At 37.4% G+C, this 25,994-nt stretch overlaps 1 protein-coding gene across 1 annotated transcript; it reads right to left on the bottom strand.

Moving 5' to 3' along the window:
• Nucleotides 1-930: 930 nt before the first annotated feature.
• LOC104545307 (ERC protein 2-like) lies at nt 931-20,041 on the bottom strand (the record flags this gene model as incomplete). The annotated part of the gene is made up of 3 exons (XM_010190411.1): nt 19,928-20,041; nt 7,160-7,315; nt 931-1,098 (listed from the first exon to the last, which is right to left on the bottom strand). Coding segments are annotated over exons 1-3 (438 nt in total), but the record flags the coding sequence as incomplete, so codon positions are not given.
• Nucleotides 20,042-25,994: the final 5,953 nt, after the last annotated feature.

A 25,994-nucleotide genomic window follows, 5' to 3' on the forward strand; every position in this document is an offset into this window, starting at 1 on the left:
AAAATCTTAGAAATAAATATTCATGCATCCATGAGAATGATGAGTTTAAGCTGGTTTTTTTTGTCCTAGAGCTTTGTGAGCCAGAAATTTGAAACATTCTGTAAGATTCCTCTATACCTTAAATGATATACCTCTCTGAATAGAAACTATTTGCACTGTATGACTAAGTTTCACAGGTATGTCTGTATCTTGAAAGGGGTACACACATGAAAAATAACATGAAGTAGTTATAATAAGAATCAATCTAATCAGTATTGTGTACTGCAAGCCTATACAGTTTTTTTTAAAGGCCAGGAAATGAACTAATGGACATTTTTAAGACTCGATTTACACATTCCATCAAATGTTACAACCATCTCAACCATGAATGACATTAACCATATTTTTATGATGTGACTTTGTAGATACATACATAACTAACACACTGGCCTGTTTTAAAGACTTAAATTATTTCTATTTTAAAATAAATGTTAATTGCACTTGAAACAATAACAACAGATTAATATCATGGACCCTTCAAAATACATCAGTAGTTTCACACTTCAGAATAGAAATACACAGTAGAAAAGAAGCATCAAGCAAGAGCAACCAAAAGGAAAACTCAGCCAACTAACAGATAAAGAAACAAGGAACAAAATCACAACAATCAAGTCATTAACGCCCAGCTCCACCCACTGAAGCCAATAAGAATAAGGCACAAACATTTTCTTAAAATGTAATCATATATGCTTCTAAAAAAATATGGAATGAGAGCTGCTGTACTAACAAAAAATACTTATCAAATATGTATACATTTAAAGAGTTTTAAATTATTTCCCTATCCTCTAAAACATTGCATTCTACACAGACTTGCATCAAACACATCACTACCTTCATACATGCTATTAACTGAATATTTCTATTGCGTTTTATGGTTTAAAGATACGATACCTCTGTCTGAAGTATGGCAGCTCTCTGTTCTTTGGCAGTAAGTGACTCTTTAAGCACTTCAATGTGTTGCTTGCAATCTGAATTCTGATTGCTAAGGGTTTCAAGCTTAGTTTGTAAGGCAAGAAGTTCTGATTCTTTCTTTGAGAGTTCTTGTTTCAGTTGGTCAATCTGTAATGATGGAAAAAACCATTAGATCATTAATTTCATTTCCAATTCATAGTTGCACCTAAAATCTGAAAGTTGTGAATAACCATGACATGAGAGCTCAGGCACCTGTGAATTCTGAAAAAGAATTAATATTCAGCCTTTTTACTCTCACAACTTCAACTGAGTTTCTTGTAGTTTAACATACCCTGTCTTAAGAATGATTGCCCTGCAGTTGCAGAAGTTAAAAGGAAACTCTTAAAGATCATACACATTATTTGGCCTGTAAATTCACTATGGACCTCACTTAAGTTCAAAGGAATTTATGCTGTGCGAGGCAAGTCTGACAGGACGGCAAAAATGCACACAAAAATAGTGTTCATAAAACTATAAATTCACTGCAATATCCTCTTCCTTCCAACAGCATGACTCTTGTGACTTACCACTGGGCAGAAGGAATCAAGGTTTTTTAGGAGGCTGATAAGGAAAAGCAGGTGTCTTAGTAAGGAGAGGAAAAAAGAGAAGTAGAATTTTAACCTTACTCTCCTTGCAAATATGTTGCTGCCCACCATCCCCACCTCCTTTTTCTTTTCATGGCAGTTGATATAGAATTCTCAGGTACTAGGAAAGCCTAGCCAAAAAGAGATTAACTTAAGTCTGGGGAAAATGTTACCAAAAATTCCACAGAGTGAAAGGTCTGTGAGACTGTAAAAGTGTATCCTCGGGGAAACAGCAGAAACCCAGCCACTAAGACAGAGCTTCTGAACTTTAGAGAATTCGAGGTTCATCTGTAAACATCATGGAATTGTGACTATTCTTCTCTTTCCACAATGATAAATGGGAGGGGTAGCCACAGAATGCAAGAGGGCGGTGAAGTTAGAATATACACATCTGAACAATGCACTGGACTATGTACAGAATTCTGCTAAAGGATGAATTAGGTGACATAACTATTCTTCTTAAAGTCCTGTGAAATCACACTAGTCACCAGATGAGTTCAAATACACCACCTCATGAGGATTATTTGAGATAAAACACCTCAGTGCATCCATGTAACTCACAGAAACCACACAATTTATATTCGGAAAGTTTTCTTGATGACTGTAAGACCTAGATATTTTTCTTTAAAATTCAAGTTTCAATTCTGCAACAATCAGAGAAGTGCTAGAAAAGGTCTTTCCATTCTCTCCCATCAGTTGCATCCCAACGGACATTTGGAATGCAAGAAATCTAGAAGGGCTAGATTGAAGGTAATTCAAAAATACTCAGGACGAAAGAGAATATGTATCCACAGACTGATCCTACTCAATCACATACTAAAGATCCACATACTAAAATATTTCACAGATTAAATTTTATCTGGCAGAGTCACTGGTAACCTTTACTGCTGATCAAAGTATTTCTATTTTGTTTTACATTGCAAGTGTATCCTTAAAATTTAAATTTTAAAAGTTTCTTCCAACTATAGTCTATATGCATGTCTTAATATATTTATTCCTTATTTCTCTTTGTGAATCTCAATATGTCTGTCTAGTTGATTAAGGTACTTGGCTAGCCATCCCTGCGCTACTGTATAAAATCAAAAATCTATACTGGCACTAAAAGCAATCACCTTAATAGTCTGAAAACATCAAGATAAGAAAAAGAGCATATGAAAAACAGATGTCAAGAAATGTAAGGAGTGCAGTTAAGAAACTGTTAGAGAAAAATTTCTCTTGAAAGCAAATCACGTTCCTCCATCCCATGCCAGAACATGTAAGCAAATATGGCAACCGAGACAAAAACAGAGAGAAAATGAACAAGGGGAAAACCTGCCTACAAGATATAAAGACAAAACATAGCTCTGCAGCCAATCTGAATTACACCACATGCTCTGTTACAAGACTCACAGATGCTTAATTTCTCCTCGAAACTTCCTGCTTTTTCCATGACAGAACCCACACCCTGAGAAATAATCAACAACAACAACAAAAAAGCTTCATTTTTATTGCAGGTATGTTCTTCATGACTTAGAAACTGAATCTGTTTAGTATAACAGTCCTAAAGACTGCCAGGAGTTTAAAAATGTGTTAGAGCTCCCAAATAAAATAAAAATAAAATATAGTAAATTAAAAAAATACCAAACACATAAAAAGTGTGTTGAATAATTGTGCTTTTGACCGGTATTTTATTAAAATAAAGTATAATGGTGAAAATGTACTAAAACTTCAGTTTAAAAAAATTAAGTATCAAAACCACCAAAGGCATAACAAGTTCTGCATTATCTGTTAGTGCGTAAAAAAACATAAACAGGACATGAAATACTGACTCCAGTAGACACGCAAACATTTTTGCTTTGCTGTATTTTAAGTGGTGTGGAAGGCCAACACCTTTACGATTCAATGAGATCTCCTGATCTCTGTACAAAAAACAGACAAAAGCAAAAACATTCTTGTACTTTATGAAGAGTACAATGAAGACAGACTGCAAGTCTGGGTGTAAGTCCTGTAGCATCTAAAGAACTCCAAGCTTATTCCCTGATCCTCACCTTTCCACTACCTAAGGTATTTCACATATGTAATTTGCCTGTCACTGCTTTTTCAACATTGCCCAATATGATCTTGCTTCACCTTCTTTCCCAAAACCCTAGTTCCTTTGTCTTCCTTCTCTTTATGATTCTGTCACCTACCACAATTCAGTTCCTTAGATACTACCATTTCCAGAAAATCATTATCTTTTTTCTTACGTTCTTCTTCTTAACACACAACATAGAGTAACTGGAAACAAAGAAAAGAAACAAAACTAAACTAAACAAAACAAAACAATCAGAGCTTCCCCCCTGTATATTGTGTATTAAAATTAATTGGCTAAATCTTTAGGTAAATAATTACATTAAATGAAACTATGCTGATTTACACATTATAAGGATCTGGCCTTAGGTGACAAATGACAACGGCTTTTTCAAGTGACGAATTTAAGTAAAGGAAAAACAGCAGCAATGCAAATGAAGCGGCTGCACACAGTAGACTCTACAACTCTATCTGTAGATTCTACAGGTCAAGGCCTATTTTAAAAATCATATTGCCAGACCTATGCACAAAACGATGCTGTAGTTCTTTTCCTTTATATTTCTTCTACAGGATCACCTAGAACTTGCATGCTTCCTTCATACAGCATGAAAAGTTGTTATATACAGACATTAATTACAAAGTGCCTAATCAACTCTTAAAACTCATCTTACCAGTACTTTGCTGAAGTTGTACTAAACTATCGGTAGATTTTCATACTCATTCTTGTCGATAGCATGAGAGGTCTAATACTCAAAGAATTCCAGAGTGCTAACTCATACCGATTCCTTCAAATATATGGCCACTACCCAAATGACAACCTTAAGACTTCACTTGTTTTGACAATTTCTGTATTGTGTGAGTGAAGGCAATTTTTGTTCTATCAAAAACAGATCAAGAAGAGTCCTCATCTAGTGAGCAAGAAAAAGAAAAAGCAAGTTTTCTTTCTCATTTTTACAACTTCTATTTAACTGCAAGTCAAAATTAAAGCCTATCTACTCAAAAGGAGTGAATATTACTAAGAATTAGTTGAGAAAAGGAACAATTTCCACCATTCTCTGCCACTCATGATTTAAAACAAGTTATATTTTAAGAATAAATGTGAAGCATTAAGAGCTTTACAGCACCTAAGATAGTTAACTGCAAGAAAGGTTTTGTTCTGCTCTTTGCCATCAATCAAGACTTCTATTTATCAGAATTTATCAGCAATCTCATGTTCAACAGATCAGGTATTATAAGATCTGTTTGCTGACAGCTACATAAATACTTTCCACCTTGAAATGATAAAAATAATATCTTCGGCTGCAAATCTCAGTTGTAAGTGGAAGAAATGGACTGGTAAAAGAAAACAAAGTTTCATCAGAATACAGCATTTATTAAGGATGAGAACAGTCAGAATAGTGCTCCATTTGTGTATATTCCTGTGCCACAGAAATATACTCTCAAAAACATCACACGATTGTTAACTAAATACTAGGCTTTGTACATTATTTTTCCTATCAACAGAATTGCTGAGATGCATTACGAGTTTTGCTGTAAATTACTTAAACTGAATGGCTTTGGAATTAACAATATTTAAATAAGCAAAATCATTTTCCTGATGATAATGTTGCTTAGGATCTTTATTTTTCAGTAGTGGCGTTTCAGGAGCGGCGTTTTTCAACAGTATAATTTTATTCTTTGATTTTTTTTAATTATTATTTAATCAATTTGGATTAATGCCACATGGGCACTAACTCTTTCATTTCTTCTGTAGCACAAACCCCCAGAAGATGATATAAAATATGCCTCAATGTCTCAAGAAACCAGCATTTCCTGTGATGCAGTTTACAGGTTACTACAGTTTCCAAACTGGGAGACCATAACATCTTTTCCGAGATGGTAGATCTTCGGTATCCAGTACTACACGGCTGTGAATTTTCTTACTTCAATATTCACTGTGGAATTCAGACAAAGTAAAAGCATCTTGTCAAGAAGATAATGAAGGCCTAATTTACACAAGAAAACTGAAAATCAGATAACTCAGATTCTCCAGAAGATGCTGACACCATTTCATTCTCTGACCTCAGGCAAGCTGCATACCTTCTCTGCATCTTAACTTGCCCAAATCTGAAAGAGTGGTAATGGTACCCATCTATCTGATATTGCAAACTTTGTGCTCAAACAGCAACGCTGCAAAGTATTTTTAGCATGAATAGAAAATGGTAGGAAGAGAACTACACTTTAAGCCAATTAGCTACTATTTCTGCTTACATGGCCTCTAGAGACATAACAGCACCAGGTCCTCCTCAAGCAGCTTTTTCAGGGTACACTTTTCAGAAAAAGCAAATCAATCCATAAGTTCGCCAGAATTTCACATACACAATTTCCACATACACAAAACCTCTAAATATTAAACAGAATAAGAACCCAAAAAATAACTAGGAGAGAAACATTTTTAAAATAAACTAAGTTTTCATAATAATCACAACTACCAAAGTTGTTTGCCTAGGTTTTATTCTGGCATTATGGTCAAGTTTTAAACAACACTGCAAGAGATGAGGTGGCCGGTTTTCCTCTTCAGTATTTCTACTTCAGCCTCCTGTGACTTGTTTCACCTCATCTTTGTTTAGCTTATAAATAATACCAGAAAAAAAGCTATTTCCAAAATCTAAATTTATTTACATGAGAATGGGAGCATAAGCTCCAGTCTCCATAATTTCAAACTTTTTTCCTTCTTTTTATCAAGTGCTTTAATTCAGTATTTTTATCACTTCATAAACACAACACATTCAAGGTAGAGAGCTGGGAATAAACCAGCACTAATTGTAAGTTTACATATATTTATTACAATATTTAAGACAATCATAAAAATATCAAAAATACATATTAGAAATCACAGACAAGTATGTGGAGTGCTCATCTTTACCTGGACAGCAGCTGAGCACATCAAAATGAAAGGAGGTAGAAAGACCAGCTGGAACAACAATTCAGACATCAAGCTTCACTTCTGATATATTTAAAAATAATGAACAAGCAATACTGCTTTGTAAGCTTGATACCAAGGAATGTGTTACACCACCACACATTTGCCATCTGCTTGTGGTTAACTCATAATTATTAATGTAAAATAATTTAAAATGAAAGGTACAATTTGGCATCACCTATGGAAGAGCAGTCCTTACTTAAAATTACAGCTAAAACAAAAAAAAAGCACAATTAAACTTGTGTCAAAATGATCCAAGTCAAAATTATGAACTCATTAAAAAAAAACAAAACATACACAAGAAAGAGAGAGAGGGACACGGTATAGACTGAAGATTATAGTAGCCTCTGCAGAAGTGGTGAAATAGCCTCTTCCTTGACTCTTCGTAAGTCAAAACATGAACACATTTTTATTTATCCAATATGCTTCACTCCTCCATAGCTACTGAGCATTGCATCGTAGAGATTTACCAAAAGAAGACATGCAGAGAGCTGCTCGTGTTGAAAAGGGTCAAGTTAAAGCTTTTGTTTCTGTTATTTAAACAGCATTAAGCTATTTCATTAATAGACCTTACCTTATTTTTCATGAACTTCGAGTGACTCTTGTAAACTTCTATTTGTTTGATTTCTTCTTCTCGGTCCTCCGTGTTCAGAACTCCATTTGTCTTTAACATCTGTATTTCATCTTCAAGATCTCTTATATTGCGCTCAAGTGAAGCTATTTTTGTATCCTAAGTTACAAAAAGAGCATTGAAAATTATACAGAATGTATATTAAAGTGTAACAGAACTACATCTGTACTTGCAGGAACACCAAATAGTAAGATAGCAAAAATAGATGGTACAAATAGAGATTGCATATACTGTCATAAATCAAGGTTAATCCTCTTTATTTTGGCTTAAAGAAATGCAGAATTTAGACCTCTTTCACCACCAGAAAAAAAAAGTGCAATGTTATGTGATGTTGCATAGCCTGTAGAGAATACATTGTGGTCAAAATTCCATCTTCAGTCCCACACAACTAGGCATGAAGGGAAAAGGAAAGATCCCCTATTTCCCACAGGTACATGATAACATAGCTTGTTTGCTTTGCTAACCATCTAGGCCTGGCTACTCTTCCAAGCTCTTAAACACCAAGTTTAGCCTAGAGAGGCCAGTACATAATCGCTGCAGGGCAAGAGGCCACTTCATTTTGTGACTTGGCCGAAGGCGGATTTTCCCTATTTCCATAGAGTTTTGCCTGCTCTGAAGAGGAAGAAAGGTTGTCTCCTCATATACTTTTCCTCCACTAATTCAGCCACATCACCAAGAGGGGATTTAGCACTCTTTATTATAAGTCCCAAAATAAACAAAACTACAACTAAAAAATTTCTACGTCACAGCCAACAGCTGCCATGCGTGCCACCTCAGTACTGAATACATTCAGGGATTTTTTTGTAGTTGCCGGTCATTTGGAAATTGGCTAAATCTCCTCAGTGAAAGTCAGAAAGATTTAAAAAGTGATTATACAAACTTCTAACATAATTTTGTGTTTAAAAGAACATTGCAAAATGACTCATTAGGAAATCTACTTTAGGCCCTGTTTGCAGACATTTATTAAGAAACTGAAAACATTATGATTCAACTGGTCAGACAAGCAGTTCAAGAACATGAAGAGATTGTGATTAAATTCCTGTTCCACTGAGGGCAATATAAAAAAAACAAAACAAAACACAACAACTGATTCAGTACGATCAACGGCATCTTGGCCTGTATTAAAAACAGTGTGACCAGCAGATCCAGGGAGGTGATCATCCCCCTGTACTTGGCACTGGTGAGGCTGCACCTCGAGTGCTGTGTTCAGTTCTGGGCCCCTCACTATAAGAAGGATGTTGAGATTCTGCAGCGTGTTCAGAGAAGAGCCACAAGGATGGGGAGGGCTCTGGAGAACAAGCCTGATGAGGAGCGGCTGAGGGAACTGGGCTTGTTTAGCCTGGAGAAGAGAAGGCTGAGGGGAGACCTCATCACCACCTACAACTGCCTCAAGGGAGGTTGTAGAGAGGTGGGTGCTGGTCTCTTCTCCCAGGTGATGGAGGATAGAACAAGGGGAAACGGCACCAAGCTGTGCCAAGGGAGGTTCAGGTTAGAGATAAGGAGGAAGTTCTTGACTGAGAGGGTCGTCAGAGGCTGGAACAGGCTGGGCCGGGGGGGGGGGGGGGGGCCCAACCCCGGGGGGTTTAAAGAGCGGGTAGACGAGGTACTTAAGGATATGATTTAGGGGGTAGACAGGAGCGGTTGGACATGATGATCTCAGAGGTCTTTTCCAATCCAGCGATTCTGTGATTCTGTGATGACATTAACCTAGAAAGCTAATTTGGAAAAAAAATACTAATTTAATTGATCCTTTAACCAGGACAAGCTAAGCTTGAATCACTCTGCTTAACCATAACTTAGCTTCTATTTCTTTTTGCAAAATTATAGTTCTTTTCCTGAGTTCTAAGAGGACACCAAACCATCTAAAAGCAAGCAAAACCAGAGCTCCCGTTATACCTTCTTTCATTATATAACTAAGCAAATCTAGTAATTAAGACACAGGACAGATCAAAGCTCCAAATAGCACCTGAACTTTCGGTACTCAAGCAAAAATGAAACTCGGGTTCTTTTTCATATTTAGCAACCACAATTACAAATCCATATGGAATCAAAGCTATTCAGGGACTAAACAAGGTCCTTTAGGTGGCATACTATCATTCCTCTAACATTTTCGCTTTATAGTCAAATAAATCTGAGAGAAAATTTCTTCTATTATTCTCTTATTTTTTACATTAGTTAAGATAATAGAGGTTTTTGAATGGGAAATATTTTAACTATTTAGTTTACAGTACAAAAAACTGTTCATAAACAAGTGAAAATATTCCCAGTCTAAAATGTGAAAATAGAGATTTTTCAAGATCTGACAGGACAAGGATTCATGATATGAAATTAAAAGCTTGTATTTTCCTTAGAATTTTCACACTCAAAGAAATTCTGCATAAAACTAAAATTATCACATGATGTAAATTACGGTAACTGTGGGCCTTCAAGACTTTTCTCTCAGGGACTGATGCTCTTTCACTAAACAGGCTAGAGTGCATACAGATACTTTTGACTAGAGTACCTGAATATCCTTTATACCTTCAACTGAGGAAATTAAGAACACTTATTCTCAGCCAATCCTATTCCTATGTGGGACAACACCTCTCAAAGAATGGCATTTACTGTAGTTAATGCTACTATTCTTTTGTAAGGCAAATAAAAGCTTATTTGCCCACATCTTTTCCATTATTAGTGACTCAAACTCAGTAATTCACACTATAGGAGCTCTGTGAGAGGATTCTACCCATGCAGTGTGAAACAGTACTAGAACTTCACACCTTCTCTGCAAAAATAATGTCACATGAACATGTTCAAAGGACCTCAAAGAGCTTTCCCATATATCTCAGTTAATGCAAGTATTTTGGATACAGAGACAGTGTGCCTAGAAAGTAAGCTGTAACATAACAGCTCATTTGACAAATCATAGCACAGACTGACCCAATTAAAAGGTCTGCATAGAAATAATCTATCCACACTGTCTTCATAAAGTCAGAGCAATTGAGCTTAAATTCAAGTTAATCTGAACGACATAAGAAACAATTATTTGCCTTAGACTTCAATGGCAAGGTCTCTCAGGCCTGTTCACTTTAATGAAAGGGTTCAAGCAAGAGAACTATCAATAGGACTCAGACAGGGCTTACTTGTGAGAACTCAACCCATACAAATCCATGGCACTCAACTAGCTGCATTCGAGGGTGTTGAGATTGGCTGCTGTCCTTGCAAGCCCACTCTCTAGCATCTTCCAAAAATCATGGAAACTGAGGGAGATCCCTGACAACTAGAGGAACACAAATGCTTCTCTTCTCATCAAGAGCAGATCAAAAGAACAAACTAGGGAACTACAGGCTTGACAGCCCTACTTTGTTCCCTGGGAAAATCATGGTGAAGTCTTCTTGGACAACGTTTTTGATTATATGAAGGAGAAGATAATTTGGAACAGCCAGTAGGGGTTTACCAACAGTAAATCATGCCTGACCAACCCAGTTGCCTTCTGTGATAAAATTATTAGATTTGCGGATGAAGAAAGAACAGTGGGTATGAATTTACCTCAACATTAGAAAAGGCTTTGGATGCTGTCTCCCATACTTTTTTATCCAAGTTAAGGCATTATGATCTGGATAGGTAGACAACTAGAGCAAGGTGAAAACCTAGTTCTATGATCAATACTAGAGGGTAGTGGTTAATATCTGGAAACGAATAATAAGAGTACCATGGGGCCCACACTGGGACCTGTGCTGTTTAATATCAGTGACCTGAAAGAGGTGACAAGTGAATTATACCAAGATGGGAGAACAGTCAATATGCTCAAGGACAGGGCTGCTATCCAAAGAGACTTAGACAGACTGGATGAACAGGCAGACAAGAACCTTAGGAAATCTAACAAACGATGAAAGCAAAGTCCTGCGCCTGGGAAGGAAGAAGCTCTTGCCACTGTACCAGGCTGGGACTAACTCCCAGAGGAGCAGCTCTGCTGAAAAAGACTTGAGGATTTTGGTGGACAGCAAGATTAACAGGAGCCAGTACTGTGACCTGGCAGCAAAGAAAGCAAACAGCATCCCATGCTGCATTACCACGAGCACAGCCAGTAAATAGTTCCAGGAAAGAGATTATTGCCTTCTACTCAGCATTCATTAGACTTCAACTAGAGTTAAGCCTAGTTAAACCTAAACATCCAATGTTAAACCATGCAGTAGAAGAAAGACCTGATGAACTTGAGTGAGTTCACCAGGGGACCACCAAGAGGGCTGGGGAGCTGTAGTACTTGTCCTTTGAGAAAAGGCAGAGGAAAGTGGGCTTGTTCAGCCTAGAAAAGAGAAGGCTCCAAGGAGGACCTAAAAGTAGCCTTGCAATACCTACAAGTGTTATGTTTTGAGTAAGAGCATTGGAAATGGTTGCCCAGAGAGGTGGCATTGTCTATCTCTGCAAGTTTTTCAAGATTTGACAGGATAAAGCCCTGATTGTATCTCTTAATTGGGGCTTTGCAATTATGAGACACAACATACTGCAGGCAAATATTCACCAATTCCAAAGAGGTAGAAAGAATTTTCTTTCTCTGTCGTTACTCTCACAGTTATTGTAGTACAGTGTTCTTAAGTGTGAATGTCTGATGCCACTGAAATATGTTCAGCATGTCTCTGTATTACAATTTTTAGCACTCTTAATAATTAATGATGGAATAATTAATCACAAATGACTTTGCAATATAATTAATTGCAGAAGCAGATGCATGCATTTCCCAAAAGCAGAACAGACTTCAGTGCTTTTTGTTTGGCTTTTCTCTTCTGCAGATAGCCAGCTACATTGTTCATAACCACAGTAATGCAAAAAATTAAATTTATTAGTCTTTATAAGATCTAATTCTATTTATTCATGGGTAAAAAAATTTTCAGTCAAGCCCTGTTCTACTGAAAACATTGGAAAACCATGATACTGTGACTGTAGCAAGCAGCAGAACAGAGAAATCACCTCATTCCAAACAGTTAGTTGACAACTAGCATCAGAGTAAAAGCACATTTCTTCTGGGAAAGACTATGCCCTCATTAAACAGTTTTGTTCAATCACACAATCAAAACCACAGTAAGTGAATAATAACACTATACTGATAAAGTTGCATACGTACCTGTTCAACCATATAAAGAGAATGGCTATAAAAAGAACAGCAGGATAAGCACTTGCTTACAGTCACACAATGTGATCAGCAAATCTTTGTGTGAATCAGAATCGTGATAAATACAGGCCAGCCCCCCGCTTCCAGGTACTTAAAAAGTCCAGAATACAAATTTTCATTAAAAAAAAAAGTCATAGGATGATGGGGCAAAAAAAAAAATAGACTTGTCAAATTTTGCCTACTGCTAACATTGGGAAAATGGGAAATACAGAGCTAGTCTGCTGCTGAATGCAGATCCATTCACTTGAATCACACTGTGATATACCAGTTTTCACTGGCAGATACATTTCTGGGTTGTACAGCTATGCAAAGAAACCATAGTGACTGTCTGAAGAGCTTTTCAGTGTGTTTTAATTCAGTGTTTTATGTACAATAATAAATAATTGTAGCTCTCACAGATACTACAAATCAGCTTGCTCCATCAGACTTCATTTTAGAAATGTCCTACTCCTATTATTGAAGAAAAAAAGCCAAAATACAAGTTTTTACAGGCTTGGGGACGAGTGGTTGGAGCTGCCAGGCAGAAAAGGACCTGGGGGTGTTGGTGGACAGCAGGATGACCATGAGCCAGCACTGTGCCCTTGTGGCCAAGAAGGCCAATGGCATCCTGGGCTGTATCAGAAGGAGTGTGGTTGTAGGTCTAGAGAGGTTCTCCTGCCCCTCTACTCTGCCCTGGTGAGACTGCATTTGGAATATTGTGTCCAGTTCTGGGCCCCTCCGTTCAAGAAGGACAGGGAATTGCTTGAAAGAGTCCAGCAGAGCCAAAAAGATGATGGAGGGAGTGGAGCATCTCCCTTCTGAGGAGCAGCTGAGGGAGCTGGGGCTCTTTAGCTTGGAGCAGAGGAGACTGAGGGGTGACCTCATTCATGGTTATAAATTTGTAAAGGGTGAGTGTCAGGAGGAAGGAGCCAGGCTTTTCTTTCTGATGTGAAATGATAGGACAAACAGGAATGGGAGCAAGCTGAAACAAGGAAAAGTTAATTTTTAACCAATCTCTGCATATTGTGATTAGAACTGTATAAAAACAGTTTTCCTAACTCTAGAAAAATTGTCAGTTTTGTATTAACTTTTTATTGATACAGAAACCAGAAATTTCACAAATTTTGAAGACTAAAATCTATTTTAGAACAACTGATCAAAAACATCAGTGATGACACAACAGAAGTCAGACATCACCTTCAGTCACAGACCATTCAAGGAGTGAGAGGTACTGTTCCCTTATGCATGAAGAATACAGGAGCAGCAATCCTGTAAAAACAGACAGGCTGCTGGCCTGCCCAGGAAACCTGAACATTTTCCTGTATGGACAACTGCTAGAAAGGAAGGAACCTTGTAGGTCAAGGCTTGTAGAGAGAGCCTAGAGCTCCCAATGGATGCTGCTACAAGGGAGCTGGGTTGACTTACAAGATAGATTGAAAATTAGATAGCTTTGCTTTCACTAAAAGTTTTGACAGAATAGGCACATTCCCATAAAACCTTCTGATTTAGCTGAATCAGCATTTTCCCACAGAAAACTTCAAATGGAAAATTTTCAGCCAGCTCTTCTTGTGGCACAGGGTCTGGCAACATTTCAGAAACTGAAATAGGAACAGATGCAGTATTTCCTTCTAACCTCTAAGACTTATCCACATTAGCAACATTCTAAAAACTACATGGGTCTGTATTGAATCACAAAGAGGATTCCTTTGCAGTAATATTAAGGAAGTAGCTTAGAATTAAATGGTTCTAATAAACGTCTTTTGAGTTCTACAACAATGCAACATTTGTGCATTGATTTTTCCAGTCAGACCCTCTAAATCTGTTAAAAGACGTAAGATTATATAGCAGGATTTGCGATATAGATCAGGGTACTCAGCCTAATCATCCCCTCCTTCCAGTAGTATCTCTTCCTCATCTGCTTTATTAGAATAGTGTTGCAGATACTCTGTGGGAGAGAGATTAGGGCTATTTCTATGCCTGACCTAGCAGAAATTCATCTGTTTGGGAACATAACATAATTAGTATGTGTCCTGATGCTGAAGAAAATAATATTTCACAACAGAAAGGAGAGTAACTATACAAATGAGTTTCCACAATGTTTCATGAATCTCGTACATCCAGTCTTTACAACTAGACTGCTATAGTACATTTCCTGAACACTCAGCGTGGGGATAAAGGGCAAAACATTTATAAATAATACAGCGTTCCAGTCTGTCTTACTCTGAAACAAAAAGCAACAAAATCCTACTCTTCATCATTTCAAATACTCCATAAATTTAAACTATGTCTGCAAAAAATCTTGCTTGTAAGGCATGCAACAAGCAATCAGTAGTAAATATTTGAAACTTCACATTTAATAAAACTTGCATTTAAACGCACATATGCTATCAACAGATCACACACGACTACTCTGACTATATACTTTCTTTAACTTTGTCAAATTAATGCAAAGAATATTTGGGTTTACTTTTGAGGACAAGGCAATGTGAAAGTTCATGCAGTCTTCACAATAGGAGTATGTTGCACTGCAAACACACGTAACACGCTTTTTTAGAATCAAACCCATACCTGAAATATCAAAGCTGGATCAATACATAAAGATGGCTCTTTCTGCAAGTAAGGTAAACCATAAATATTTTCATTTACTTTACAGCTTACCACTTTTAAAGACTTCTTAATTCTTGTTACTAGACTGTATCTATTTCAAGATGGTCAATACCCTACACTTACGATGAGCTTTATGCCAGATCTGTAGGCAACTCGTTTCTGATTTTCTCTCTCAAGTAGTATCACTGGATTCAGCCTGGAACTGTTTGAACAAGATCATAGATAAAATCATAGAATGGTCTGCGTTGCAAGGGACCTTTAAAGATCATGTCCAACCCCTCTGCCACAGGCAGTGACATCTTTCACTAGACCAGGTTGCTCAAAGCCTCATCCAACCTGATGTTGGGCACTTCTAGGGGGGAGGCATCCACAACTTCTCTAGGCAGTCTGTTCCAGTGTCTCACCAACCTCATTATAAAAAATTTCTTCCTTCTATCCTATCTAAATCTACCCTCTTTCAGGTTAAAACTGTTACCCCTTGGTCGGTCACAACAGGCCCTACTAAAAAGCCTGACCCCATCTTTCTTATAACCCACTTCAAGTATTGAAAAGTCATAAGAAGGTCTCTGAGGAGTCTTCTCCAGGCTGAACAACCTCAATTCTCTCAGCCTTCCTCTGTGGGAGAGGTGTTCCAGCCCTCTGGTCATTTTTGTGGCCCTCCTCTGGCCCTGCTCCAACAGGTCCATGTCTTTCTTGTACTGAGAACCCCAGAAAAGAATGCAGGACTCCAGATGGCGCCTTGAGATGACCAAGTTTTGACCCATTTCATGTGCTCAGAAGTACATGTTATAGAAAGAATGAAATGAAAAGTGTGTTTCATTTTACTCTTTTTTGTTATATTAATCAGTGTTAATCAACTTTGGATATCACTGACATCCAATGATAGCAGTAATCTGGCATTTGTCAGCACACAATACACAAAGAAGTATGCCTGGGTGCAACTGCAATTAAAGGAAAGGATTTTAATGTACTAGCTTTATTTTACAGTTACACAAAGATTTAGACATTAAAAAAAAAAGCTTCCCGTATAACACAAGTCATAAAATCTCATGAAAACTGTTAAATATACACACCATGTATTATTGCGCTTTTACTACTGTGGCAGATGCACCCACCCTACTAAAGACCTGAGAAAGACCCAACAAAGACAGTGCTAAAGTTTCTGGCCCTGGAGGTGCCAGGACTGCCTCCCCCCTCACAGGTCGTGTCTGGTCCACACAGTGGGGGTCAAAGGCGGGAAAGTTGGGGTCCTCAGCCAATAGGGGGTGACACGACCATGGACTGACCACAGAGCAGATTCGACCAGGGTATCAATGGGGCCCCGCCGGAGGACTCATTGGAGTCGGTCCTCCTTGGAGCAGCAGGTCTGCAGTCGGGGACTCTCCCCTTGAGTTGGGACGCCACTTAAGGAAACTTCTCGAGATTGAGAGCCCTCCCTTTCTGGTGAGTGAGTGAGTGCACATTTTGGATCGTTTGGCCAGAAACTTAAGAATTCTTAACTCAGCTGTGTCTGGTAATATTCCCAACCAGCATATCAAACCTGTATTTGTTGAATGTCAGTGGGATGTTATTTTGGTGAATGAAGTTTGTCTGCTTCATTTCAGTTGCAGATTAAAGCTGGTTTGAGTTCATTATTTGTGTGCGTGCAGCCATTTTGGTGTGATTCCGTGACAACTGCCTCAAGCTTCCACACACTGTATTTTACAACACATTATTGCCATTACTGGAGAGACTTTATTTTTTTTTTGGAATGAACATGTCTCAGGCAGGTATCCACAGTCCGTAATCTCTTTGCTTTGTCATTTCCAGTTTTGTAAACCATACAAAATTAAGCTCCAACCCCTACCCTTCTGTGATTCTGTGGCCAGGAACACATGAGAAAAGGAAGCATCCTGTCCTATTTCTGTCCTGTGACTCTGCTTTCTAGAAGAAGGGCAGACTTCTGGAGAAGAAGGTCTGTTGCAGATGAGGGAACAGAGATTAAAGAACGTAAGGGGAAAGAATAAGCAGAAGACATCGGACATCCAGAAGCAAAAGTGTCTAAGAAGCAAAGCCAGAATGTTAGTAAAGAAAAGCCTGCGTAATGCATCTGAAAAGACAGCAGATTATCTGAAAAGGAATAAATAAAGCAACAGAAAGAGGAGTCAAGACATTATCTGAGTTTTCGGGTTTTTTTTGCCATTTTTCTTTTTTACAAGTATACAGAAGATAGACACTGGTCAAGGAGACAACAGTTATGCAAAAAACACAATCGCTGAAAAGTCAACTACTTGCAAAGTTTTCAGAGAGAAATGAAGAGCAGGGCAGAATATGAAAGGTAGCACAGAAGAAAAGCTCTTTAGGACCAAAAAAACCCAAACAATCACACATGAGATGATAGGTAGGAGAAATGGGTATAATTCATGGGATGAAAGGGAGGACTGACTGGGAAAAGGGACAGAAAGCATTCAGCAGTGGCAAGGGACAGAAGAAAACCACAGGAAAGAATAGAGGGATTTATGAAGGAGGGAAAGCTGCCTCCTGGCAGAGCCTGGGGGAGCCATAGAGGGAACTCAGACAGAAGTAATGCGGTGAGGGGGTGGAAGCAGTTGGGTGTGGTAAAGAGAAACGAATACTGCTTGGAGCCTCTGCATGGGGGAGTGTATGGCCCCAGATTGCCATATCACAGGGTAATCCCTCCCTCCTTCTATCCTCAACACTGTAAAGAAATTGTTACTTCAATGCTTGATCATTCAAAACAAATGTTCTGCATTTTTTTCAAAATAAATGCTGTCTGGATTAAGACAATTTAAATCTACTTGAAAACATTCCAAAGCTGGAACTTATAATGAAAACTGCTGTTTAATCATATGGATTTCAACATCTTACATTTGCCCCTTTTTATTATCAATATTGGGCCTAGTTTGGAGAGGGCAATCCCAAAGGAGCCTGTGTTCATAGGAAAAGAACGAACTGCGTGCCTCAGAGCCAAGAGGCAGCTCCACATCAGAATGCTCCAGCAACACGACTACAGCCTCACCTGTGACAAATGAAAGCCCTCACTACAAAGATCAGATTTTTTTAAAGTGGAACACTGTACCACACTCAACTCTCCCAGGAGACAAACAGAAAATACTTTACTGTCTTCAGAGACAGACACTGTCAGAGTGGCTGCAACTGCAGTCATCATGCGTGTTATTCATGTGTCGTGTGTCTCCTCCCCCATTCTTTTCAAAGAGATTTGGTACAGGAAGAAGAATTGCAAATTATTTTACAACATAACTTTTATATTGTTAATAAACCATATGGAATACCATAAATTATTCTAACACTTTATCTCTCTATCCTAAAACTTTTAAATTTGCAATTCTGAATATTAATACAAAGGAACAAGTTTCTGAACCAGTATCCTACTTTCCCATATACTGAGGGTAACAAGTTACTGCAAAAACACATGATTTAGATTTCATACATAGACCTCTGAACTAGAATAAACAGAGAAGGTCCAAAGCAAATACACATCAGAAGATGGAATACTGAAATTGATGTACCTTCTTTGTTACTCATATAATCCAAACTAATTATTATCTATTAAAAGGCAGATACTGTACTTATGAAGTCCTGCTGTTATTGTAACTGTGTATTTACCACGATGTTCAGACATGCTGAACTCATTTGCTCGTAACAGAAGTCACTAGCAAAATGAGGCCTTTAATTTGCACTTCCTTTTGAGACTGAAATGAAAGACCATCATTAATGTTTTTCAGGCAGCACTGCCAACTCACAAATTATCTCAAGTCTCATGGCATTTTTCTTAAAGATGTACATTCCAGACTCACAGAATTATGCAAAAATATCAGTTTTCACTTCTTAAATTATTATTTTTATCTTTTGTTATTATGGGGAAAAAAGTCACAGCGCTTTAGTAATATATATCAAAAAGAAGAAATGATATTCAGGACTAAGATAAGAGTTTCATCACATCTTATCGTATCACTCTGCTGATGCAATGAGTATTTTCCTTATGTTAGGTATAACATGATGGCCAAGTAACCACCAACAGAAGTACTGTTTCTGAAGACCAAGGGAAAAAAACATTTTACATCAGCCTTGAAGAGTTTTTGTTTGTTTCTGTTTGTCAGTGTATTCCATCTGCTTTGGCTAATCCGAAATTTTTCCCCCTCCACAAGTCCTTTTAAAAAGCAATATTTAGTTCTCATTATTCTGCAATGCTGCACTTGATTTTCCTTTTAATCAAGTGTCATTAAGAAAGCAGACTGAGAGAAAGACTTACTAATTATATAGCTTCACAGCAAAACAAATTGAGAAGCAAATGTAATGATTGAATAGTAGAAGTTATAAATCGAGGTGTTGCGGGTTATCCTTGGCAGGCAGCTAAGTGTCAAAGCTGCTCGTTCACTCCACCTCAGTGGGATGGAGGAGAGTATTGGAAGGGCAGAAGTGAGAAAACCTATGGATCAAAATAAAGCCAGTTTAATACATAAAGCAAAGCTGCACACACAGGCAAAGCAAACTGTGGAATTCATTCACTGCTTCCTGTCAGCAGACAGATGCTTAGCAATTTCCAGGAAAGCAGGGCTCCATCATGCATAACAGTTATTTGGGAAGACAAATGCCATAATTCTGAATGTCCTCCCCTCAGTTTAATTGATGAGAGTGACATTCTATGGTGCAGGATATCCCACTGGTCAATTCAGGTCAGCTGTCCCAGCTGCTCTCCCCCTCAGCCTCTTGTCCACCCCCAAGCTGCTTGCTGAAGGAGCAGAGGAGAACAAGAAACTGCAAAAGCTTTGACTCTGTGTAAGCATTGTTCAGCAGCAGCTAAAACATCAGCATGTTATTAACACTGTGTTGTTCCCAAATTCAAAACATCACATCATATAGACTGCTATGAGGAAAATTAACTCCATCCCAGCCATACCCAGTACACCAGTTCATGCTACAATAATGTATGGGGGAAAATGGAAAGACCATACCTTCATTTCAATAACTGTTTGAAGAGCCTTCGTCTTTGCTGGCTCAGGCTGAAGTTGGGTTCTTCTGTGTAATTCCTGTGGAGGGACACGATAGAAGTAAGTCTGACGGCTCATCTTTCCATTATTTTAGCCACTCATATGAATTTATGACAATAAAATAAAAGTCTGATCATTAGAAGCATGTAACTCCAAATGCTACAGGTGCTTCCTTCTCTATAATCCCTCTAGCATTACTACAGTTCCTATCTTATATTACAGTCAACTCTGACAGCACATGCGCTATTCTGAAATCCCTATCAATAATTAATGTCAACAGTGACAAAGCCAGCAAGTAATTTCTTAGTCCAAATACAATGCTGCTGTTTCTGCCTAAACATCAAAACTTAATTAACTCGGTTGTGTTAGTAATTCAAACACCGTTAAGTCATTTAAAACCTTTTACTGTTGTTTCTTCTTAGTTTTTCCTCTAATATCTGAAATAAGCAATCTAAAGACATTCTATTTAAATTTGGCATTTTAAGGATAATAATTACAGTGGGTTGACACAGCATCCTCCACAGTAGTAAATTACATTTCAGTTTTCACATTTTCATACTATTTTTTATGCATGTTAATCCACAAGTAGAAGAAAAATAGATCGGATTAATTAAGATATACACTTAATAGAATTAATGTCTACTGGTCTTTTTAAAATTTAAAAAAAGAGAGTACAAAGACAGCATCACTTGATCTCATAAAACACGGGAGTTTTCTCTTGGTATCAGATGTCTCAATAAAAACCTCACATATCTACATAGGACAAGGTAAAGCTGTAATGAAACATCATTTAAGAATTTGGTGAAGCTGATGCCCCTCTCAAAAACCATCTGAGCAATCTATTAGAAACAAATGAAAGAGGACAGATATAGTCCTGTTTCTAGTCCCTTAGAGTCCTTCCCTCTAAAGGACAGGACTGCCATGGCAGATGCCTTTCTCTGTTCTCAGTGCTCCAGACACACACTTGAACTAATGTTATAACCATGAAAAACACATTTATGCCTGGGAGGCTGAAAAGCTGGTTTCACTCACCACAGAAACATTAGCTGACTCTAGAACCTGAGCTAGGTGTCTTCCAAATTATGCCTCTCCCAGCTCATCTTCATAAATTGAGGGAGGGAAGATCATCGAAAAACAATACTGTGAGTTCTAATTATCTGTATCGTCACCTCTCAGATCTCCTTTTCTTGACTGAAGCAAACAATGTACAACTTATCTATCACTTTGTTGGCCAACAATCAAAAGTATAATCAACTACGCATTCTGCACATTTGTTATCCTGCCCCTCCTCAACCTATCCTAGCACATTTCTGGGTCTTGCCTACCTTATAACCCAGAAGCTTAATAGTCATAATTTTTTGTATCATGAAGCATCAATCATCTTCTTGTCCTGTTTAGCAACAAGCATATTGCTTATCAATTATTTTGAGGAACAATCAGTCTTCAAAGACTAAGTAGTGGGAGTGATTTGGGGCATATTCTTAACTTAAAATCTACTGATAATAAACACCTTTATAAAATACATTCAAAAATTGTGTGGCCTAATATATGAAAATACCTGAAAGAGAAAAGTTAGTCATGTGTGCTCCATTTAACTTAATGCAGATTGCTTAACCCCAAAAGTAGTATATGACAGGACATAATATCAAGACACTCATCCCAAAATTGTTAGGTTTGGCATGCATTTTTGGTTAAAATAAAAGAAGCTGCTTATAGGTAACAGAAAATGTTGTGTATACAGAACCAGATCAATACTTAAAATCTGTAGGATTACAGTTATGTACCCAAGTTACGGTCAAATGGCTATTAAATTAAAACCATTTAAATCATACCAGTTTGGTCTCATTTTTCAGACTCCTCTGCTTGCTCATGATCTTAGACCACAACTGTCTAGGTGTCTGGGTAGTTTTTCATTCCCTATTTGTACCACATCTAACAATGACACCATAGCCAATGACTGAAGCTCTTTGCAATCTGGGCAATATAAAGAAGAGTTGGATATGCTCGGTCTTGCCTGTTCTGTTTTGTCCACTCTGCTATTTCCATGGAAGGGATGCACATAAACATAATGGTTAGACACACTGTTAAATTAGATTTTGACCTGAAATAGCTTGTTGATATCTTGATAAAACACAGCACTGCCCAGAAGACTCAGATTAGGTACAAGTTTTTGAATGAGTACCTAAAGTTAAGTAGGTCTGCACGCTTTTTAATTACATTAAATATATTACAGATATACGTATGCATATTTAAACTACCTCTAACTTATGACAACAGTGAACTTCTAATTTTGCACTGGGCATTTAAGAAAAAGTATATCTGAATGGTCCCTTTTCCTTACTTTTTTATATGCAGTTAACTCTCCACATTATAAAAAGAAAAATCTCTGCAAATCACCTATACAGGGAATCTCTCAATCACCACCAGCTGTTTGTCTCTGATGAAACAAGTACCTTCACCACACAAAGGTTTCAAAAAAATAAGAATATGTTGTAGATTTGTCATACAGTTCTCCTATAAAAGTCATGGAAAAAATAGTTGGCCAGTCATACCACTATCAGATCAGCAAAAATTACAGCTAATTCTAAGACCAGACTTTGCTCCCCAAGGCCACATAAACTGAGCTGGAATATAAACAGGATTCCACACATTACCCAGGGAGACAAACCAGAGTTTCCACCCCCTTAGCCAAAGATGAATAGACTGCCAAAGATGAGTATTCCTAGATGTCTATCATAGCATGAAGCCTTGCCTCACAATGCTTTTCCTGTTTGCTTTATGAATCAATCTGATGCTGGCTGACTTAAAAGCTTTCCTTCTTGATCCCTGATGGTAAAACGAAGCAGACTTTAGGATTCTGGAGAAGATCAGAAAATGACTCCCACTTTATTATTTTGTGTGGGTTTCCTTCCAATCAGATTCAAATGTTTGGAGACTCCCACAAGGCTCAGTTCTTGAATTTATGTTGCTCTATGTATGCATTTTTTCTTTTGGGAGTACCTGATTCAGGGGCATACTTTTACTGATTCAAGGATTCTACCACTTTGTGTGCATGATACCTCATACTGATTGCTTTACTATCTGAGGTCACCTGGAGGGTTTCAAATTTGCTTGAACACCTAACCAAGAGATATTCTGAACATTTCACAAGGTCCTTATAGGCTAAGGAAACCAGATTTTTATCCATTACATAATTTTTTGAATAATGCTGCTTCGACTTTTGAATTTAATAAAAAGCCCAGTGAGCCTAATAAAACACTTAAAAAAATAAAGGAAAAAAACCCCTTCGGGGATAGTTTCTTTTAACCTGAACTGTATTGAGCAGAACTCTTGATAATTAGATCCATTATAAACTACTTGTGCCATCATCTCTGCAACCATCAAGGTCTATAGTAATAATCCCTCAGAGATGTACTCATTTACAAAATCACACTTTCATTATATCCCCTATATGACGTCTGTATCACTGCAATCAGTAGTAGTTCTGAGCAACCAATTTGCACATACAGATTAACTGATTCTGCATAGCCAGATGCCCACACCTGGTTTTTCATTACTTAGTTGCCAAGGTGATTAACACACTCCCCCAAAACTGGCAGGTAATCAGATCTTTTTCTTCACATTAAATTTACTCTAATATTCATTGCTTTCAGACCAAAATGAGTGTTAAACTAAAGTTGGTCATTGCTTTCTCCTTCCATATGTTTCTGGAATATTAGATTAGCATCTTGTGTTGGCCTCAAAATTAACTTCAGTATGGAATTTTACCACTAGCTTAAACATCATGAAATCCCAAGACGAGACAGTTTATATCATATACTTCCTAAAATAATGGTGGAAGATGAGTCCTGTTTTGTTCAGAAATTAATAAAGAGACCTTGCAACATTTTATCATTATTGACAGGTATTCAAAATCCACACTACATAGCATAGTCTGAACTTAATACTAATTAAAACCTAAACAAAATTGCCTTTTTATCCCAGCTCTATTATAAGACACTTTATCACTCGGCTGCAGGAAAGCCCAGGTGCTGCAGACTGATCCTCCTTGTATTCTGTTTCTGGTGTATTTTATTAAGGTTCCTAAAGCATCAGTGACCATGTGTTGTTCTGATTAGATGAGATTGAGCTGAAACTCTTAAATTAAAAGGCTACACCAATGCTGTTAAGGCAGTTCAAGGTTTTACCTTCCATTTGCATAAAACTGCCTAAAACAGCATGACACAAAGTGCTGGAAGAAAAGGACTTTTTTGGAAAAATAGGGAATTTAGAGATGGTGTCATGAAACCATCAGTCAGTGCCTGCATTTCAATTGGTAAGCTTCTACCAATTAAAGAACAGAAGAAAAATGGAATCATAACTGAGAAGATTTATAAAAAATAGTCTTAACAGGAACAAAGACATCAGAATCAAATAACCTTTGGAAGACAGACAGGTGACTAAAGATGACAGCCACTATACCTAAGGCAATGTAAAAATAAGCATGAGAAACCATTGTGTCAGTAAATCTACCTTCTTGTATTCCTAGGTAAAATGTACAGATCTGTAAACTACAGCAGACAATAGTATATTAGCTGCTAATTCTCTCAAACACTTCAGAGCAGATTGCTTCCCTTTTCCTGGAAAAGAAAGCCTTGATATTGCTTCTACATGATCAGCTTGTCTGAACTCTAAAATTTAAATCAGCAGTGTATTAATATTTCAATCAATTATTTAAGTAAAAGCACAGTCACTTACCTAAAGTGCCTAAACAGTAGTGTTTCTTCAGCCAGAAATACCATTAGAAAGGCTGATCAAATTTTATTTAAGCAGGATACTACAAAAATGTAACATATAGGAATTAATTTTTTCTTAACGCATTAAGCTTATCTTTGCTTTCCTGCTTTCTAATTCTTAGCATCTACCCTCAGCCAGAATGGTCTCAGAGTAATATAGATGAAAGCATATTTAAGAAATCCTGATCAAACTCATTATCTTTCTGCAAACCATAAACTGACAACACTGAAAATTTCATGTTTGGCTCCAGTATGTAGGAAAAAACCCCTTATTATTAGGAAGGATTCCAAAAATCACGTTGCCATTGATCATCTTTTAAAAGATGCGAAAACCTGCTAAAGAAATTTTGTCAAATCCCAACAAATTTTATAGCTTGAAGAAATTAATTGTGGATACAAGCATATGAAATGAAAAATTATAGGAAACCATAAAGAGTTGATAGTTATACGAGTTCTAGATAAGGAGTTTCTTTGTAAATTAGGTGTATTTAAATTGATTAAGTCCTCACAGTTAAGCAAAATATGCAGATGCATGCCTAATTCTCTCTCCATTTAGCATTTAACAGGTAATTATGAGCTTTGATGAATACAGAAGTAATTGCATTAATGAGGCACCGCCAACAAATAATAAAGCAAAGATCAGTGGTCCATCACCACGGACAAGTCCAGCAAGGACCTCATTGGCTTCAGTATTATGCCTGAATGATTCTGACACCACTCCTGGCCCTACATTAGCAAACTCCGGTGTGTGAAGAAGGGTAGGAGGGAGGAAGAAGGAGTTTTTACACCAGATTAAAACCCCCGTTTTGAATCACTAGCCAAAAGATTTCTTTCCAATTATCATACTTCCATTTGTTCCTGAATTCATGCATAAAAGAAGGGCTTATAATAAGTTTTACCAAGCCTAAAGACAGAATATAAGGAAAAATAATGTGAGCATTAAGAAACTCAGCATTTCTTTGACTTGTATGTCATAAACACCTTAAGCAACCACGTATGTTGCCATACTGGAAGAGTGTCCTCTGGCAAGAGACCACATATAAAAAAGTTTCAAGTGAAAAGGCGATTTGTGTATGGAGCTTGAAATGCATGTGGGACAATTGAGTTTCTAATTGAAAGCACATAGAAAGTTTCCTGAAAGGAGCCACTGAAACTCTACTTTCACCAGAATTCTTGAAAATTTATTTCTTTTCTTTGTAGAAGGAGCAAAATGTCTAGAGGATAATTTCTTTTTTTTGCCCAGTATCATTAATCTT

The sequence above is a fragment of the Mesitornis unicolor genome, unplaced genomic scaffold, assembly GCF_000695765.1.
Source record: "Mesitornis unicolor isolate BGI_N332 unplaced genomic scaffold, ASM69576v1 scaffold8168, whole genome shotgun sequence".
Classification (NCBI taxonomy): domain Eukaryota; kingdom Metazoa; phylum Chordata; class Aves; order Mesitornithiformes; family Mesitornithidae; genus Mesitornis; species Mesitornis unicolor.